At 42.8% G+C, this 19,733-nt stretch overlaps 2 protein-coding genes across 3 annotated transcripts in view; one reads left to right on the forward strand and one right to left on the reverse strand.

The window, feature by feature from the left end:
- Positions 1-19,733, forward strand: part of TFB1M (transcription factor B1, mitochondrial) — a 39,641-nt gene that overhangs the window by 10,576 nt on the left and 9,332 nt on the right. The window contains exons 3-5 of one of the 2 annotated variants that reach the window (XM_079779712.1): positions 3,389-3,497; positions 4,796-4,947; positions 12,894-13,013. In XM_079779712.1, coding sequence (XP_079635838.1) covers positions 3,389-3,497; positions 4,796-4,947; positions 12,894-13,013 — 381 coding nt within the window. The remainder of the gene's footprint in view (positions 1-3,388; positions 3,498-4,795; positions 4,948-12,893; positions 13,014-19,733) is intronic. The other variant, XM_079779713.1, reaches the window with a different exon arrangement.
- On the reverse strand, positions 13,793-19,219 carry CLDN20 (claudin 20). The gene has a single exon (XM_079781454.1). The coding sequence runs from the start codon at positions 15,998-16,000 to the stop codon at positions 15,341-15,343; it is 660 nt and encodes a 219-aa protein (XP_079637580.1). The 5' UTR covers positions 16,001-19,219; the 3' UTR covers positions 13,793-15,340.

Below are 19,733 nucleotides of genomic sequence, written 5' to 3' on the forward strand. Positions count from 1 at the left end.
CATGGCTAAATATATTAAACTAGTTGATTCCCAAACTTTAAATGTTTAGCTTCTTACCAGTATAGACAATTCAACTATGTATTTCTGAAACATTACTTGTGTGATTCTGCCTGTTATCAGTCAAATAAGTCTTTGCCAGCTAATTGACCTTACAAATTTATGGAACCCCAAATCTCACAGGCTAGGCAAGGAAGTTTCCAGTGTCACAAAAAACTGAATGCCATTTGGTCATCCACTTAACAGATACCTTAGAAGTACTCGCTCTGTACTGTTGTAGCTGCAGGGGACCTTGAGGTAGATAAGAAACAGGTGCGCCCTAGCTGGTTTGGCTCAGTGGATGGAGCATCGGCCTCTGGAGTGAAGGTTCCCAGGCTCCATTCCAGTCAAGGGCACATGATCCCTATTAGGGGGCATGCAGGAGGCAGCCGATCAGTGATTCTCTGTCATCATTGACGTTTCTATCTCTGTCTCCCTCTGCCTTCCTCTCTGAAATCAATAAAAATATATTTAAAAAAAAAAAAGAAAGAAACAGGTGCTGCCCTTATGGAGCGTGCATTGTTACCGGGGGGGAAGAACCTGCAGACACCTAATTGTGATATAGGTACACATAACTGTGATAGATACACATAATTGTAGCTATAAGCTACAGAGAGGCATGTGCCAGGCACAGTGTAGGCCCAGAGGAGGTCCGTGTCTTCTCTGGCTTCTGTGATGCTTCTTTCATCCTTCCTGTCAGTTGCCTGGGTTAGGCAAGGAGAGAGTTAGGAGAGGAAATGAGCTTGGATTGAGCTAGAGAAGCAAGACCATGGGGTGCTCAAGGCCATAGTTCCCTGAATTGGAGCTGAGGTTCTCTGAGCTCCCTGAGCTGAGACTTAATGAGGAAGAGGGTCACCTCTTCCTTTGTAATCTACTTGAGCCATGTTTGTGCGCATTGACTATATTCATTTCTGCATTCTAGACTTTATGAGCTCAGGGGCTGCATCTGGTTTTACTTACCAAGAACTTCAAGAATCAAGTTTTGTGTTGGATACAGAGGCACTTAACAGAATACAAACTTATAGATGGCTTAGCTGTAAGGCTCTTTTTAGCTAGGTGCCAACACTGTAGTACTGTGAGAGCATTTCTTTCTTTTTTTTTTTCATTTATCTTTATTATTGAAGAATATACCATGTTCATGGATTGGTAGAATCAACAGCACTAAAATGTCTATATTACCCAAAGCAATTTACAGATTCATTGCAATCCCTATTAAAATACCAACAGTATATTTCACAGAACTAGAACAAATATTCCAAAAATTTATATGGAATCAAAAAAGAGCCCGAATAACTGCAGCAATCTTGAGAAAGAAAAACAAAGTTAGAGGAATCACAATACTGGCTATCAAGTTATACTGCAAAGCCAATGTACTCAAAACAGCCTAGTACTGGCATAAGAACGGGCATATAGAGCAATAGAACAGAACAGAGAACCCAGAAATCTAATCAAGCCATTATGCTCACTTAATATTTGACAAAGGAGGCAAGAGCATGTAATGGAGTAAAGACAGTCTCTTCAGTAAATGGTGTTGGAAATATTGGACAGGTACATGTGAAAAAATGAAACCAGACCACTAACTTACACCATACACAAGAATAAACTCAAAATGGATAAAAGACTTAAATGTAAGTCGGAAAACCATAGAAATCTTAGAAGAAACCTCAGGCAGCAAAACCTAAGACATCTCTCATAGCAATAGTTTACCAATATATTTTCTAGGACAAAGAAAACTAAGGAGAAAGTAAACAAATGGGACTACATCAAAATAAAAAGCTTCTGCACAGCAAAAGAAACCATCAACAAAATGACAAGAGAGCCCACTGCATGGGAGAACATATTTGCCAATGATACATCCGATAAGGGATTTTCCTCCAAAATTTACAGGGAACTCATACAACTTAACAAAAGAAAGACAAACAATCCAATCAAAAACTGGGCAAAGGACCTAAATAGACACTTCTCCAAAATGGACATACAGAAAGCCAAGAGACATATGAAAAAATGCTCTACGTCACTAATCATCTGAGAGGTGCACATCAAAACGACAATGAGGTACCATCTCACACCTGTCAGAATGGCTGTCATCAACAAACAACAAGTGTTGGCAAGGATGTGTTATACGCTGCTGGTGGGAATGCAGACTGGTGCAGCCATGTGGAAAACAGTATAGAGTTTCCTCAAAAAATTAAGAATGGACCTCGCATTTGATCCAGTGATCACACTTTTAGGAATATATCCTAAGAAATCAGGAACACCAATCCGAAAGGATATATACACCCCCTTTGTTCATAGCAGCACCATTTACAACAGCTAAGATTTGGAAACAGCCCAAGTGTCCATCAGTAGATGAGTGGATAAAAAAGCTGTGGTACATTTACACAATGGAATACTACACAGCTGTAAAAAAGAAAGAATTCTTACCATTTGCAACAGCATGGAGGGACCTGGGGAGTATTATACTAAGTCAGTGGTCGGCAAACTCATTAGTCAACAGAGCCAAATACCAACAGTACAATGATTGAAATTTCTTTTGAGAGCCAAATTTTTTAAATTTCTTCTAACACCACTTCTTCAAAATAGACTCGCCCAGGCCGTGGTATTTTGTGGAAGAGCCACACTCAAAGGGCCAAAGAGCTGCATGTGACTCACGAGCCACAGTTTGCCGACCACTGTACTAAGTGAAATAAGCCAGTCAGAGAAAGACAAGTATCACATGAGCTCACTCATATGTGGAATCTAGTGAACAAAATAAACTGATGAACAAAATAGATCCAGAGACATAGAAGCATGGAACAGACTGTGGAATTTCAGAGGGAAGTCAGTGGAGGGTGGGTTAGTGGAAAGAGATCAACCAAAGAACTTGTATGCATTATGCATAACCCATGGACACAGACAACAGGGTGGTGAAGGCCTGTGGTGAGGGGTAGGGGTGGGTTAGAGGAGGTCAGTGGGGGGATAAAAGCAACATATATAATACAACAATAAAGATTTAAAAAAATATCTTACAAATGCTTTCTAATTTAATAACTTACAGATAGGAGTTGAGTTTTTGCTAAATCTATACTGAAATACAAGTCATTCTGAGGGTCAAAATATCATTAATATAGCCTATGTTAAATGGTAAGCTATTTTTATACTTTCATCTGTTGCTGTCCCCTCATTCATATGTTAAAAGTGAAATGCCACTGTAGTCTATTGCGGTTGATACTGGGAACTTGAGTTCATTAACAGTCACGCTTAGTCTCTGGCTTTTCAGATTGATTTAATAATGCATAGATTTGAAGTAAAAAAATTGGTTGCAGTATTTGACAAAGTGTGTGAGCTCATTTTATTGGCCTTTCTGAACTAGATGCTCTCTGATGCAGCACCGGGAAAACTGAGGATTGTCCATGGCGATGTGTTGACATTTAAGGTCGAAAGGGCTTTCCCAGAAAGTCTTAAACGACAGTGGGAGGATGGTAAGTGACTTTGGATTGGTTTTCCTTTTGTTGTTGTTGTTATTATTTATAGTGGAAATACTTACATTATTATATATTACAGATGTTATTATATATTTATATTAAAAATTATCCAAACAATTAATAGGTAATATGTATTGTAATTTTATTCTGCTTTTCTACTTTCTTCCAAAATATAAAATCTATTACTCTTTCTTATTTCTAATTTATTTGTCCCATTTTTCAAATATTTTGGGTTCTATTCAGATAAACTTGACATATTTATGCTAGTGCATGAGGTGAACTATAAAGTGTTGCTTTTTCCAAATGGTAAAAAAGAAAGGGTTTTAGTGAACCAAGCCACACCCAACCTTCCTTTTACCTTTGTTTCCATTGTGTTCACACTCAGTGGCCAGCCAAGGCCCTCTTCGTTCACAGACTGTTTATTGAGAACCCCTGTGTTTCAGCGCTTCTGGTTTTTGCCTTTGAAACCCTGTAGAACACGTGGAGGGGCGATGTTGGTGCGCCCCCGTCAGCCGCCACCAGGGGTCTGGCCTCCAGGGCAGGCTCCTGCAGTGGTTGGTGCTGGCCCTCTCCGCCTTCCGACATGCCATGCTCTTCTCAGCACCTGCCTGCCCCTGCCCCGCCGCAGTGACCTCCCCGGGGTCCCCAGCCTATGACAGTTCTCCCGGTTCCTCTGACTGCTGCCGACTCTCGTCTGCAAGGTGGCTGCTCCTGCCTTCCCTGATGCCATGCCCTCCGATTTTCCTTTTACATCGCTGTGAGCTGTCTCTGGCTCTCCTTTGCTGGTGTTATTTTTTCTCCCACCTCTCACCTGTTTCTGAGCTCTTCCTCCTCGGTGTCTGCTGCTACAGATCTGGCTGGGTTACTCCTCCCTGGATTACACCTGCATGTCGCAGGCACTCGCAGGCTGTGTCCGCTTCCCGGGCGTCCGACCCTCTGCACGTTCCTCTGGGGGCCACAGGCACCTTGACCTCTTCGTGTCCAAAGCAAATTCTCTTTTTCCTCAAAGCAGTTCTTACTGTATCTTTTTCCTAAGCCAAAAATCTGAGGGCTTTCACTGACTGACTGAATGCTAATTAGGTAGAATTTTTTTCCTTAATAATTCAAAGCTGATTGGGAAAAAAACAAAAAACATTGCTTTTGAAGAATAAATGGTGTGGAAAATACTCAACCATAGTTTTTCATATATTTTTATTTGATGCTATTTATTTAGTTTGACTTTTACACTTAATTAAAATTATATTCAAACTATATTGATGAAATCATTTCAAGTTAGTTTTTCTCCTGTCAACCAGATCCTCCAAATGTACATATTATTGGAAATCTGCCTTTTAATGTGTCAACTCCACTCATAATCAAGTGGCTTGAAAATGTTTCTCAGAGAGATGGGCCTTTTGCTTATGGCAGAACCCAGATGACGCTGACTTTCCAAAAGGAAGTGGCGGAGGTAAGTTTTAATTTTTTTTTTGGCTATTTTACCACACGATCAAATTCCAAGACCAACTAGTACTGCATTTGTATGTCAGGCTGTGTTTTCTAAAGCTGATACTCCATTACACACACACACACACACAGAAATCCAACAAAGCGCAACCAAAAGTTAAGCATGTGGTGGTGGCGGCAGATGTCACTGCTGTCAGCGCTCCGTGCAGAGTAGGGGTGACATGCTGCCAGCTAAGAGGCGGCGTGGTGAATGCAGGAACTAGCCCTGCTCAGCTAAAGAGAGGCGGAACCCATGCACTAGCACATAGGGATTGGCACGTGACATGTTATCACTGATTTGTTGACCTTAATAGGATGACAGCTAAGGAATGTTATCATCAACTTGGAGCTGAGAAAGGGGAGAGGGTTGGTGGCTCACTACTCAGTATGCAGACTTTTACTTAATCCCCCACCTTGGCCATGCCTGCATGCCCACAGCAGTTGTGTTCCAGGTTCACGATCCAGAAAGTAAACCTTCAGGGTAGGCGAGGGGATCTGCAGACTATCAGTGTTTTTAAAAAGCTGTGTTCTGACATATAAATACAAAAGAATATTTAATGAATATGTATGGCTTAACAAAAAGAACACCCGAGTCCCCATCGCCCAAGACAACTTAGTAATTAAATTGCCAACATCTTTGACACTCTCTTGGATGCCTCATTCTGATTTTATCTCCTATCTTTCACCTACTGCAAAGGTAGTCAATACTATGAATTTGGGATTTATTATTTTCTGCAAGTTTATCTCATGTATCCTCTTTATCCTGATTCATTCATATTGCTGTTATATAGTATATACTAGAGGCCCGGTGCACGAAATTCGTGCACTGGGGGGGGGTGTCCCTCTGCCCAACCTGCACCCTCTCCAATCTGGGACCCCTCAGGGGATGTCCAACTGCCTGTTTAGGCCCGATCCCTGTGGCAGTCAGACATCCTTTTCACAATCCAGGACTGCTGGCTCCCAACTGCTCGCCTGCCTGCCTGATTGCCCCTAACTGCTTCTGCCTGCCAGCCTGATCACCCCCTAACCACTCCCCTGCCAGCCTGATCGACGCCTAACTGCTCCCCTGCCAGCCCGATCATCCCCAATTGCCCTCCCCTGACAACCTGGTCACCCCCAAATGCCCTCCCCTGCATATTCCCTCTTTATTAGATAGGGTCTTTTCTTTAACATATTGGACAGCCCTAACTGGTTTGGCTCAGTGGATAGAGCGTCGGCCTGCAGACTCAGGGGTCCCAGGTTCGATTCCGGTCAAAGGCATGTACCTTGGTTGGGGGCACATACCCAGTGGGGAGTGTTCAGGAGGCAGCTGATCAATGTTTCTCTGTCATAGATGTTTCTAGCTTTCTATCCCTTTCCCTTCCTCTCTGTAAAAAATTCAATAAAATATATTTTTTTAAAAAAGAAACATTTAAGAATTCCTCCATATCTGCCTGGCTGGTGTGACTCAGTGGTTGAGACCCCAGGCTGCTGCCGCTGGCAGGTCGCGCCGTGGGGAGTGAATTTGTTTTTGTTTTTTTATAAAGGGTCAGGAGGGCCTCTGGGCAGCATTCCTCCAGGCTGCTTACTCTGCAGGCTCTCAGCGGCAGCCCTCCCTGAGACTGGGGGACTCTGGCGGGGCTGAGAAGACTGGGCGCCGCCATCTTGTGGTTATGGGCGCTGTCATTTTGTTGCAGAGTGACGGTTAATTTGCATATTACTCTTATTAGATAGGATACTACTCACTCATTGACTGTGTCATAATTTGCCTGTCCATCCTCCTGTTTGGAGACCCTGTTTAGTTTCAGTATTTTGTTATGACGCGCAAAACTGTTCTGAACATTCATATATATATATATGTCAGGCAGAGCACATAGCACATAGAAGCGCTGGATTGGAAGGTCTGCAAATTCTCACCCTTGCTAGTTAATGCTAAATTGTTCTCAAAAGTCATTAAGCCTGTTTGTATTTCCACCAGTTCATTTTGCTCTATATCCTTGTCAGTACGTGCTTTTGCCTAATTTGCCCTTTTTTTGTCAATCTGGGGGAATGGTGTGTCACTGTGGTTTATTCTGTCTTTGCTGGTTTTTAATGATTCTTACATGTTTATCGGCCTTTTGGGTAAGCTCTTTTTTGTGAAGTACGTGCCTTTTACTGAGTTTTCTGTTGGTTGCTTGTCTTTTTCTCGTTGATTTGGAGGAGTTCTAACATATTCCCCTTGCTCGTCCTTTATTAGTTAAATGTGTTGCAGATCTTCTTCCACTGTGGCATGTTATTATTTTCTTTTTACAGTGTCTTGAAGGGCTGACGTTCATAACTTTAAATTGATGGTTAGTGCTGTTTGTGTCTTGTTGAAGAAATTATTTTATAGCCTGAGGTCATGAAGATATTTGTCTACGTTATCTTCTAGAAGCTTTATTCTTTTACCTTTTAACTGTATGTCTGTAATCCACTTAGGGTTGATTGTTGTGGATGGTTGAAGTAGAAAGCAATTTTAATACTGTTACCTATGAGCCTAGTGAACCTAGCACCGTTTACTGGAAAGTCTGCCCTCATTGGCCTTTATCATCCTGTGGCATAATGACAGAAGCCTGTGTAAGCACTGGTCTGATTGGAGCCACAGAAGAAAGGTGGTCTGAAATCTGGGAACGGAAGGTCCAGTACTAGAGAGGAGGGAATCTTCAGTCCACATCACAGCAGATCAGAAATTTCATAAAATACCTATCACGTTTGCATATAATGAACATTGGGGAGACTTTAGGATTGAATTAGTGATGAATAAACAAGACACTAAATACAGTAGGGGTTGAAGCAAATAAAATATATCATTATTGGAAAGAGAAGTAAAAAATATTATTTAGAAATATATTGTTTATATAACATCTCAAAACATAGTTAAGTTCCAGGGATCACGTGGAGAAATTGACCTGTAAGAATGGGTAAGACATTTTGGAAAAGAAGAGTGCTGAGAGACTTGCCTATCGAGTGTCAAAATGTCTGTGAGGCTGTAATAATCAAAGCACTGTGACAGCATGAGACAGACCAAGGCCAGGTTAGAGGGCCCTGAATTAGGCAGCTTAATTATTATGTATTATTATAATACATTGTTATTGTATAGGATAACAATGAGATTATAAATCATCAGAGAAAGACATTATTTAGCAAATGCATGCGTATTTGGTTAACTCTTATGAAAAGAATTTGGTTAACTCTTATGAAAAGGGGGAGAGATCAACCAAAGGACTTGTATGCATGCATATAAGCCTAACCAGTGGTCACGGACAACAGGGGGGTGGGGGCATATGTGGGGAGGGTTTGGGGTGGGAATTGGGGGATGAGGACAATTATGTGATACCATAATCAATTAAAAAAAAAAAAGAAAATACCTGTGAAAATAAATTAATTAAAAAAAAGTCAATGGAATGCAGTTGAGTTTTGTTTTGTTTTTAAAGAATTAGTAATTTGCCATACGTAAAAAATTAATTCCAATTGCTGTCTCTTCAAATTCACCACACAGCAGCCATTAATCTGAGGCTAAGTAAGTCCCACTACTAAGTCAGGACCTTTCTGAGAAATCTGCCCAGTGCCCTGTGTATTCAAGGCCCCTCCACTTTAGCTGTTGGGGATGCAAACTCTTTCCAGTTCTTTGTGAATTCCTTTAGTCATGCTTTCCGAGTGTATTTTCTCCAGCCTGCCAAGCCTGGAGGAGTTAGTTAACCTCAAGCACTCACAGATCTGTGCACCGCCTAAGACTTGAAAAGCATTATCTCAGGAGCTCTCCCTCACTTCCTTCCTTACTCTCTCTCCCACTCCCCACCCTGTGTGTGTTCCCGTTCCGCCAGTGGTCTGCCCCACCAGTGCTGGCTGCTGCGCCTCCCACACCTCCAGCCTCTGTCCGCTCAAGTCAAGGAGATCTCTGGGCTCTCTGTGTCCCCCCTCCCCGTGCTGCAGCCCGAGAATGGCTGAGACTGAGAGACTTTGTCCTAGAGTATTTGGCCATAAAATCCATCACAAAAGTGTAGTAAGACCCTTGTGTGTTTGTTAGGAGCTCCAAGGAGCCGTGCCCACTTTCCTAAGGTCTTTATCACTTCCTGCTCACGACTCTAAGTCTCTTCTGTTGGTTTGAATTGAGGCCATGCGAACAGTTTTCTGTGTTGGTTTTCTCAACCTTTGGATTTGTCCTTGGGTGTTTTTTCTCAGCTGACATGATTATTATGGTGTTTCTGCTCTTGAATAACAATAGAGATGCAAAATACTATGTACTGTGATTCTTTGGGGAGAAAGAGCAAGGAACAGAGGCTTAAGAGGTGGAGTGATGTTTTGTGACTCAGTGTCAGTTGTGGTTATTAATAATAGTGTTGCTCCAACTTCATATGCAATTATTTTTTTAACAAAGAAAGTTGATTTTGGTTGAATTTTAGTGTGAATATTGAAAAGCGTTTATAGTGGGTCTGTAATTTAAGAAATGCTTTAGAAGTACGGGAAACGCTGGTCCTCTGACTGACTGACATTTTGCACGTCGGAGTTTCCGTGGGAGAATATAATAGCACCCTTTTCTTATATACCCTCTCTTTGCTCTTGACAGTCATATTTGAAAATTTGTATTTTACCCACAGAAAGCACTTTTAAACATTTGCTTTGCTTGGCTTTGTGAGTTACAAAACAAATGAGCATGGTCCTCTTCTTTCTCTGTAAGAATGCAAGGCTTGAATATATGAATTCAGCCCACACACATTAAGGGACATTTAGACACCATAAAGCTACAGCTCGTAAAATAGAATCAGACTCGGTAGCAATAAATGATACCTTAACAAATCTCACCTAACCTTGTGTTTCGGTTATAGATGATGAAACCGAAGCTCCAAGTAATTTAATGGTTTCCAAAAGGTCATGAGCCCATTACAGGGAAAGCTGAACTTGAACACAGGTCACCTGTTTCCTGCTGAAGTCATGATGTTCAGCTTCTCCACGTGGCTGGACCTCTGGTCTTTTCCTTCCGGGTCCAGCATCAGCCTCTTCTCTCCTCCCATCTCCAGGGACCCTGGCTGGTTAATGGTCACATCCCAGCAGGAGGGAGTCACCTCTTCATTAATTACGTCGTTCTCTCTGCCTCTGATGTGTGGTTGTTTCACTTCTCAAGTATAAGCCAATCCTTTCTCCTTGTACTTAAAATTTTTTTAGATGAATAAGGGAAAAAAGTAATACTGTCCTTGTGAATTCTTTGACCCCCCTTTTTTTTTTCTTAGACTCAGAATGCTTTTAAAAGCTCAAAGGTTAGGTATTTCCTTTTAGTGAAAAATTAGCTGGTTTGGTTTCCTGGCCTTTTGCTGTTGCAATCGTCTGTCTTCTAATGGAGTTTGGATTTTCATAGCTTTCCCTGTAATATATACACCACAGAAATACCAGTTCATGTTCCAGCAGGTGATTGGCCATTTAACTCTAACGCTAGCTTTTAATGAAGCTCTTTGCTGAGCTCTTTGGTCAGGAGCTTGAATTTTTCCTATATGTGTGCTGCTTTCTTCTCAATTGAGCCATGTGGTTCGCAAGGTTTCGTCCCCACACCATGGCTGTATTGGCTGCGAGGTTGGGTGGGTCAAGTTAAGGGTCAGGACAGCCCCTGCCCTGGCAGGAGAGGACACACCGCACTCTAAGAGAAACAGGCTCAGATGTGTCTCCGTACCCAATTAGCTTACCCTCTGTGCCTCACTGGTTTGCTTTTTGGTTAAAATGATTTTTTTTAATATATATATTTTATTGCTTTTTTACAGAGAGGAAGGGAGAAGGATAGAGAGTTAGAAACATCGATGAGAGAGAAACACCGATCAGCTGCCTCTTGCACACTCCCTATTGGGTATGTGCCCGCAACCAAGGTACATGCCCTTGACCGGAATCGAACCTGGGACCCTCCAGTCCGCAGGCCGATGTTCCATCCACTGAGCCAAACCAGCCAGGGCTAAAATGATTTTTAAATCTCTGAATTCATCTGTGGAAACATACATTTCAGATGTAAAGTGCCATATTGGAAGAAAATCCAGGATGAAATAATACTTTTTAAAATCTGGGTATTTCTTTTGGCTTATATTCTAATTTTGTGATTATGTTCATGGTAGATTTTAGTTTTATATAACTGCTTTGAATTGTGCCAGTTTGCACAGTGCATTTTCAATTAATTTTTTACCAGGGGTAAAATTAAGCGCTTTTTTTTTTTTTCTGACCATTTGAGCTTAGTTTTTAACTTAAATCTGTACTTCCATTTTTTGTCTCTATATTTTTTATATTGGCTTGAGAATATATGTATACTCTTTGGTTTCACATTTTAGTCAGGAAGAGTTTATTTTGTCAGATATACTGCAGCATGTCATCACTTGCCATAAACTCAACTTCCCAGTAATTTCAACTGTCTAAACACAGACAGGAGCCAGACATTTAAAATAAAAAGGGATGAGCTGAGGGGTGGCTTCTGAATAGCGAAACAGATGCTACAAAGTCTACAGTTAACTTAGCCCATAGGAAGTTTTCTCAGCATCTCAGATTGAAACCTACTTTTTATTCTTGCTTAAGGCAAAATACCTTAGAAGCCACATTGTGCGGTTGTCATGTGCACAGCGGGTTAGAAGCGGCAAAGTGAGGGGCTGTTAGAGGGCCGTGAAGCAGGAAAGGGAAGGTCCCGCAGTAAACACGACCCCAAGAGCACTGCTCTGGGCAGCGAGGCTCGCCGCCTCGGCCCTGCCCCAGGACTGCTCCGTACGCGACCCTGCGTCTCAGAAGAGCTGTGCAACGTCTGGTGAACTCTCAGAGCCCGGAGAAGCAGGATACGTTTTAGAAAGAGAAGTATACCTAGTTTTTTTTTAACCCTCACCCAAAGACATGTTTTAATTAACTTTAGAGAGAGGAAGGAGGGAGGGAGAGAGAGAGAGAAGCATTGATGTGAGAGACAAACATCAATCAGTTGCCTCCCAAACGCACCTCAACTGGGGATCGAATCCACAATCTAGGTATGTGCCCTGACTGGGACTCGAACCCGCAGCCCTTGGTGCACAGGACGGCGCTTCAACAACTGAGCCACCTGGCCAGGGCTCTGCCTAATATTTTTTTTCCAAGACAGCTTTGTCCAGTCTTAACATACTGCCATTTTTCCCGAAGAAATAAAATAATGTAGATATGTTTAGAGCCCTCTTCTATTCCCTTCCTTTCCCTTCCATGAGTTGTACTTAGTTAAAATTTCTATTCATCATTCCTGTGCATGTTTTTTTTTGCACACACACACACACACACACTCAGAAGTAATCTTTTGAAGTTTTTATATAAATGAAGTCATATATATTTTCTGCACTTAATTAGTAGCTTTTACTCTATTTTGGGATCTGTCTTGGTGATCATTGCTACTCACTTTGACTGTCATTAATAGTTTACCGTTGTCAAGTTACCACAGTTTACTTATGCAGTCACCTGGGACGGCCCTTCGTTCTCCACTTTTTTAATTACCTATAATGTTGCAGTGAACGTTCATTCTTACACACATCTCCTTGTGTAACTGTATAAACGCTCTCCAGGATAAAGTCCTGACAGTGAACCTAAAGCACCACGGGGGTTGACCTGACTTCAGCTTTAATATGTATATTATCGAGTTACGGTCCAAAGTGCTTGTACCAGTTTCCCCCCACAAGCACTGTGAGAGTTCCTGTTGCTCCAAATACTCACCAGTACTAACTTCGCCCAGGTTCTCTTTCGTGTCACTTAAATTCTGTTCATCTTGTGGAAATGACATGTTATCTCACTGTAGCTTTCCTGTGCTTGTTCCTAATTTGCTGTGTGGTTGAGCATAGCTCACGGGTCCTTTGAGTTACTCTGACACTTTCTGTCAGTGTTTATGTTTTGGTTCTGATCAGACTGGGTTAGTTGTTTGCTAACGTTCCCTTTTGTCTTTCCTAGAGACTGGCAGCCAGTCCGGGGAGCAAGCAGCGCAGTCGCCTGTCCGTGATGGCCCAGCACCTCTGCCGCGTGCAGCACGCCTTCACCATTCCGGGCCGGGCGTTTGTTCCCAAGCCGGAGGTGAGCTTCTGTCGGTTTGGTTACTGCACCAGAACTAGGGTTTCAATTGTATCCATTGCTCCTCTGAGCATGTGTCCTAGGAAATGATCTCTAGGATCTAATCTGATATGCAAACTGTACCAGAAGTTTTCCTTTACCTCTCCTGAATCAGAACCATAAAAATCACAATATGAATAAAAATCACAGTTTTTACTCTAATTTCTCTCCCCTTATTTAGAATGACCAAATGCCCACTTTTATCCATGTTGCCCTGGTCATGGTGGTATTATTATTATTATCCTTTTTTACACTTTAAATTATTTCAGTATGGAAGATAAGGTATATGGTCATCCAATCCTCAAAAAAAGAAATCAGTATTTTTGTGTGATTTCTACTAGAGAATATTAGTTAAAGTTACATCAACCTTATTTATTGTGAATGATTTTTCCATTTTTTGGAGAGACCTTAGTGTGGTAATGTTACTTGCATGAAATGGCTGCTTTTGTGAGAGTTCAAAACACTCCTGTATGTATTTAGGAAGAAAATATTCCAAAAATAAATATAAATTATTTTTGAAGTATAGATACACTTATATAGAATACTAGAGACCCAGTGCACGAAATCCGTGCAAGGGGCTCGGCCCTCACGGCCTCGGCCGGCTCTTGCAGCCCCTCGCAGCCTCGGCCAGCCCTCACAGCCCCGGCTTTGTCCAGAAGGTTGTCCAGAGAGTCGTTCTAATTAGCAATGAGCTCTTTATTATATAGGATATAAAGTAAACTTTTAGTATAGGACTATTGGGTATGTAGACTGCATATACATAAAGCCAGTCACATTAAGCAAAATGAAAGAACCATATAGGTGTCAAAGCAATCCTATCCCATTAATCTGCATTAAAATCTTTTTATTAGAAGTATTTTTAAAACATTTGTTTAGAAAATATTTTGACCACTCAGAAGGAATGCATACTTTAAAGTCATTTAAGCTTCTCTTTCAGTGATTACCTTTCTAATCCATACGTGAAAGAGCGCCTTTTCATTTGAGTGTTCCATTAACAGCTGATGACATTGTTGGAGAAGAGAATGATGATCTACCTAGTGAAATAGGCATAAAATATTTTAGTCTCTACTTCTGTATGAACAAATGAACAGTCTTTACTCACATAAAAGGTATTCTTCCCATCCCTGAATCTTTTTATTTATATGCGAAGAAATGTTCTTTTCCCCCATTTACCATTATCTTGTGAGCAGTGACCGAGCTTGAATTAACAAGTTATAAGGAACAACCATTGCAATGTTTCTTTTGCACATCAAAAAGTTCAGTTTTTATTTTCTTGTTAAAATATTTGAAATACTCGAGATAATTTAACTTACATTTTTAAAAGCATTCTTTATACTTTAAAAATTACTTGCACATCCCATTAGCTCAGATGTTTTCGTTAATGTGGGTCGAGCTTGAGAACAAAATGACAACTTAAAAGTAGCCTTTGTCATCCAAATACTAATCAGTGAGCGAGTAGAGGAGATGGGGTAAGTTGTGTCTGGGTGACTTCATCTGGAGAAGCCACCAGCCGGCAGCAGGCGAGGGCCTCTGGAGCCTGTCCCGACAAACTGCTGTCGTCACTAGCTTTACCTAATGTCTCAAGCCCCGGAGGGAGGAGTTCGGTCTGGTTTGGCTTCGCTGTGGTGGTCTCTCCCAGCGTTCTTCCTCTAGTTCCGCCTCATCTTTGAACGTCACCTTGTCGGTTCTCACAGGTGTATGTAGATACTTTTCTAAAATGAAAAAAGGGACAGGGAGTTCCCAATAGAGAGGGAGTTGGGGTGGCTGGTTGGGCGACGTCTGAAAGAGGTGGACAGCTCTTCTGTCCCGAATGTGCCGTGCCGTGCCACCGGGAAACAGAAGCAAGTTCCTGTGGGTCGCCACCCAGACAGCAAATGCAGGCTGTCCCTGACCTCACACCAGGGCCAGGTGCTTCTCACACCTGGCAATTTAATTCTTTTCTAAAACCCAGTTAAGTACCAATTCGTGAAATATATCAACAGGCTACCTTAAAAAGGAAGAAAAGCTATCAATACATTGCCTTATTAATATAATCAGAGTCTCTTCCAATATAAACTTCTAGATAACCCATGAGAACAGGGATGGAAGAACAATCTTAAAGAACAGGTATAGTTGTACATGAGAGTTTGTTAGCATTTTAAATAATCTTGCCAATTTTAAAGTATTTAAAATCTTTGTGGAGAAATTTAAGCATAATCCTGGGGTGTGTGTGTGCATGTGTGTATTTTAATCTAAAATAAAGACAAAGTCCCAGCAGGCACCTAAAAGCTCCATGTGGGTTACACATTGCTTTACACGTAGTCCTTCAGGTTGTAAGCTGAGCTGCCCTCCGGCTTGGCGGCGGGGGGGTGCTGCTGCTTGGGTGGCGGGAGCCACGCCTCTGGGTCCTTTTTCAGGCAGAAAGTGCAGAAAATTGTGCCAGAGATCAACAGCAGCAAGGCCGCAATGAATCCGATGTAGACGGCTCCTCCCGGCTCATGCTTGTTGCTCTCTGGAACTGTCAGGTCCAGAAAGTTGGCGATGATCTCCTTCGTGTACCACACCGTGGGTATTAAGCCCGAGATCCCCGCGGTCATGAGGCAGAGGCCTCCAGCAAAGGCAGCGTGGCTCTTGCTCTCTCTGTCCCCTCCTAAGCGAATGCATTGCATCCCCACCGTGGCGGTGCAGATCCCCGAAGCCGCCAGGACACAGGCCAGGATCATGGTGGCCCGCGCGGCCTGCACGTGGGCGGGGAGGGACAGAACGGAGAACTTGAGGGTGCAGCTGAACATGCCGGTGCTGTAGCACGTGCAGTCCATCCACAGCCCCTGCAGCTGCACGATGGCCGTGATGACGTTGGAGCCCGTGTCCAGGTTCACCATCCAGTTGGGCAGCAGGGTGGCAGCCAGCACGCCAGAGACCCCACAGAAGGCCAGGGCGAAAGCAAGGAGCTGGAGACACACAGAGGCCATGACTTGAGCGTCAGCTGTCCACCCAGAAAATCCTGGGCTTAATGAGGACGGCTCTCGGTCAGAATGGGAGATTCTGTGCAGCGGAGGACCAGGTAACGAAGGCCGGGGAGAGAAGGCAGATGAGGATTGAGGGAGAGAAAGGCTCCGTGTGCGGGGGAGCCGAGTGGCCAGGCCCCGCCGTGGACGTGGAGGCGGCTGTGCGGGGGAAAGGCTCACCAGGCCTTCCGGGGCGCCACCCCCTGGGTGACCGGCGGCTGTGCTGGGTGGATGGCGGGAAGCAGGGAGCTGCCACTCGGTTCTTTTTAAAACTTCAGCTGTGCTCACGTCTGCAAAGTGGGTGTGCACCTTGTTCCGAGATGTAGGTATTCCACATTCCAGCTGTAAGATCTGGCAAGGAATTTGAATTGCATTTTAGGTTTTTAAAACTTACTTTGTTTTAAGTTAAAATATTCTATAGATAGTAAGATAGAAAAGAATAGTTTAAATTAACCCCTTAATATATATTAATTGATATTTTAGAAAAGTTTTAAGTATTCAGAAGATGGTTTTTTAAACAAGTATTTTTTAAGCGCCCACCAAGTACCTCCTCCAAGTATGACCCAGGGGGGCTGTGGATGGAGGAGAGGCAGGTAGTGGAAAGAAGGCCGGCACCTGCACGATTTTCCGAGTTCTAGTTAATAAACATTGCGAAGTCCTTACCGAGGGTGGCACTTCTTCCACTTCAGGACCAGGTACTCAGAAGCGGGCCAGTGACGCTGCTACCGGCACAATTAAGCTACTGTGCTCGCTACGAGAACGTGAGGCCCGTTCCAGTTGGGACCAGAATCCTTTCCTGACCCAAATGCAGCAGTCTGCTGCAAAACCGGTTCTTCCAACCGTTCCCCAGTAGGGACGTCGAGTCTCGAAAATGCTCAGCAGAAATAACCACATCGTTACTGGTCTGTGAAAGGGCACCAAACATAACGTCACACTTCATTTTCCCAGGGAAAAGCCAGCACTTTGTGGCTTGGCCGTTTCAGCCTGGCAGCACTGCTGCCTTCCTGGAGAAATGCAGTGGTTTCTGAAATACAGCAATTAAATTTTGAACAGTGTGTTCCATCATGAGTCATATATATTTGACAAAAGGCAGTATGTGTGGGTCAAACCTTGGCTTTCCAGAACCTCTCTGAGCCTTAGTCTCCTCTGCTGGAAAATGGGAAGATTATAGGACCTGTGTCATGGAGTTAAATACGTCAGTGCATTTTAAGGACTAGAGCAATATCTACCCTCATGGCAAGTACACAATAAATTATAATTGACAGTGTTATTAGTATTTTTATTTTTTTTCTATCTGACAAGTAAATGTCATATTTATTTTATATCATGGCAATTTCTTTTCCTTCCTTAAGCTGATTGTATTCACTGGCATAGAATCTTAGAGCTGAAAGAAACTGTAGATATAATCTTGTACATCATCATTTTTTCAGGTCAGCCTATTTAGGAGGTAAATCACCCAATGCCACCCAGGTCTCAGCAGCAGGTGGTCAGAATCCAGATCTTCCCCTCTCTTCCCACCTCCCTCCAGCCTGGACGTTTTCCTGCTACCCCAGTACCCCAGGTGTGAAATCCACCCCTGGGTGCTTCCCGTGGGAAGCTGGGAAAACTGCTACATCTGAAGGCATGGCGCACCTTTAAATATCAACTTCACTCCCTTTCCCACCAAAAAAAAAAAAAAAAAAAAAAGGACTCGAGAGGGTATCAATTGGGCAAATGGCTTAGCTTTGGAGACTAAGTCAGGACTTTTCTGTAGTTCTAACATTGATTTTCTAAGAAGTTAAATCCAGAGCTAGCTGAATCCTACTGATCTATTTTTATTCATAATGTTAAAATGTGAAATGTACAAATTTCATGAGAGAATTTCCCCTAGATTTTGAATTCTTAAGAATCAGTCTTACTCTAGGGATCAGAGTGCCTAGGCTTTGCCTGCCATCCAGTTTATTTCTTTACATACTGAGACCAAAATAGAACAAAAGTAAAAGTTTCTAAGAAAACACTGAAGCACATGTTTACTGTTTATAATACCTGTCTTCAGGTTTGGGCTAGGAGCTCCAGCCAGCTCACTCAATTACTGCCTTCTCCAGACCATTTTCAGCTGAGATTCTGCAGAGCGAGGCTGCTGCTAACATTCTCTGAGCGTGTCTCATTTCTGTCTTTTTACTTTGGTTGAGTAACCTGTATGTGTTGATCAATCTATGCTCAGCTCCCCAATTATAGCCCTTTTTTCTCATTAGCCAATACAGTTTATGAATTTCAGTGTACTTCGGACTCCCAGACAGCTTGTTCGTCTTCATTAACAAGTACTGGCTGTGATAAATTACAGACAGCAGAATCCGCATAAGCAATATGACGCTGCATGCAGTTAGCATAGCGCCCGCTGCTGTTGGGTATTGGGCTTGGAATGCTTGCTTCGGCCTGGAGAACGTATGCAAAAGAAAGTGTTCTCCGAAAAGCAGGCCGCTGGTCTGCTGCTTTGGTAACAGCCCACTGGCCTCTGTGTAGCACCACGAAACCGTTCGTTTTTCTCCTTTCCGGCCACAGCACGATGCAGTTTGTGGCCTGTTCGCTCAGATTTCTGTCGGGCGGAGAATAAAGGCACGCTTTGTTTCCGGGGTGGTGGTGGTGGAGAAATACTGTGCCAGTGAGCAAACAGCCCTAAGGACGGAACTAGCTCTCTCATGGTTCCAAGCACAGTGCGTACAGAGCAGAACCGGGGTGCTATATCTGAACCATCCGCCAAAAGAATGTCTGGAGTAGATGTTACTAAAGAGGAAAATCAGTCTTAGCAAGATTTATTTATATCAAAAGTACTATTTAAGAACAGATTTGCAACTTAAAATTCAAACTAAATGGTACTTAAAGAGCTATCTTTAGGCCGCTAAGCTTTTAAAAGCTTCCCTTTTCCATACCTGTTGTCCGTAGCCTTCGATGTCTTAATTCCCTTCGGTCGTTGTCTTCGAAAGAACCCCAGTGAGGTTTGGTGGAGAGACACCACTTACAAGAGGCTCGCTTTACTGCTTCTGAGTATTAGTGGTAAAGCTCCAACAAGCTAACTTGCAAATAGCAAATAAAGAGCCACATAGAAATCTGAGAGGGGAAAACTGCTGATGGTGCCGGAAGATAAATACCAGGTTCTCCATCTCATTTTTTGAGCTGTGGGAGAATTAAGAAAGGAGAGGCGGGGACGGGAGGGAGCTGTGGTTCCAACAGGGTTTTTTCGAAACCTGAAAGCTTGAAAATGCTTTTGTGCCGCTGGATACAGAGGAGGAATTATTTGGGTGCTCACAAAAAGGCTTTTCTTCTCTTAATACTATGTTTTAGTCCACAGTTATAATTTATTTTTGAATTTTTGTCTATGTTGGAATATACAGTTTGTTATTTGATGTTCCCAGTTATATTAAAGAATATGGTCTGAAATATTTTTAACTAGATTGTGCTTTACAAATGATAGCAGAGACTATCTTTTTATTCTGGTGCTTGTGACTTGTCTGAAATCAGGTTTCACAAAATTAGTAACTTTCAAAATACACATTGAAAAGACCGTTTTTAAAATAGCGATATCTGTTCCTGCTGACAGGAACAGCATGTTGTTCCTGCTGCATCGGAAGAAACCCCGGTCCCGTCGGTGCCTGGGCGAGTTCGGCTCCCTGCCATCCTTGTTGGTGCGCCCACCTGTGCTGGGGCTGGCACACGGCAG

The sequence above is a fragment of the Cnephaeus nilssonii genome (assembly GCF_951640355.1).
Source record: "Cnephaeus nilssonii genome assembly, chromosome: 9".
Taxonomy (NCBI): Eukaryota; Metazoa; Chordata; class Mammalia; order Chiroptera; family Vespertilionidae; genus Cnephaeus; species Cnephaeus nilssonii.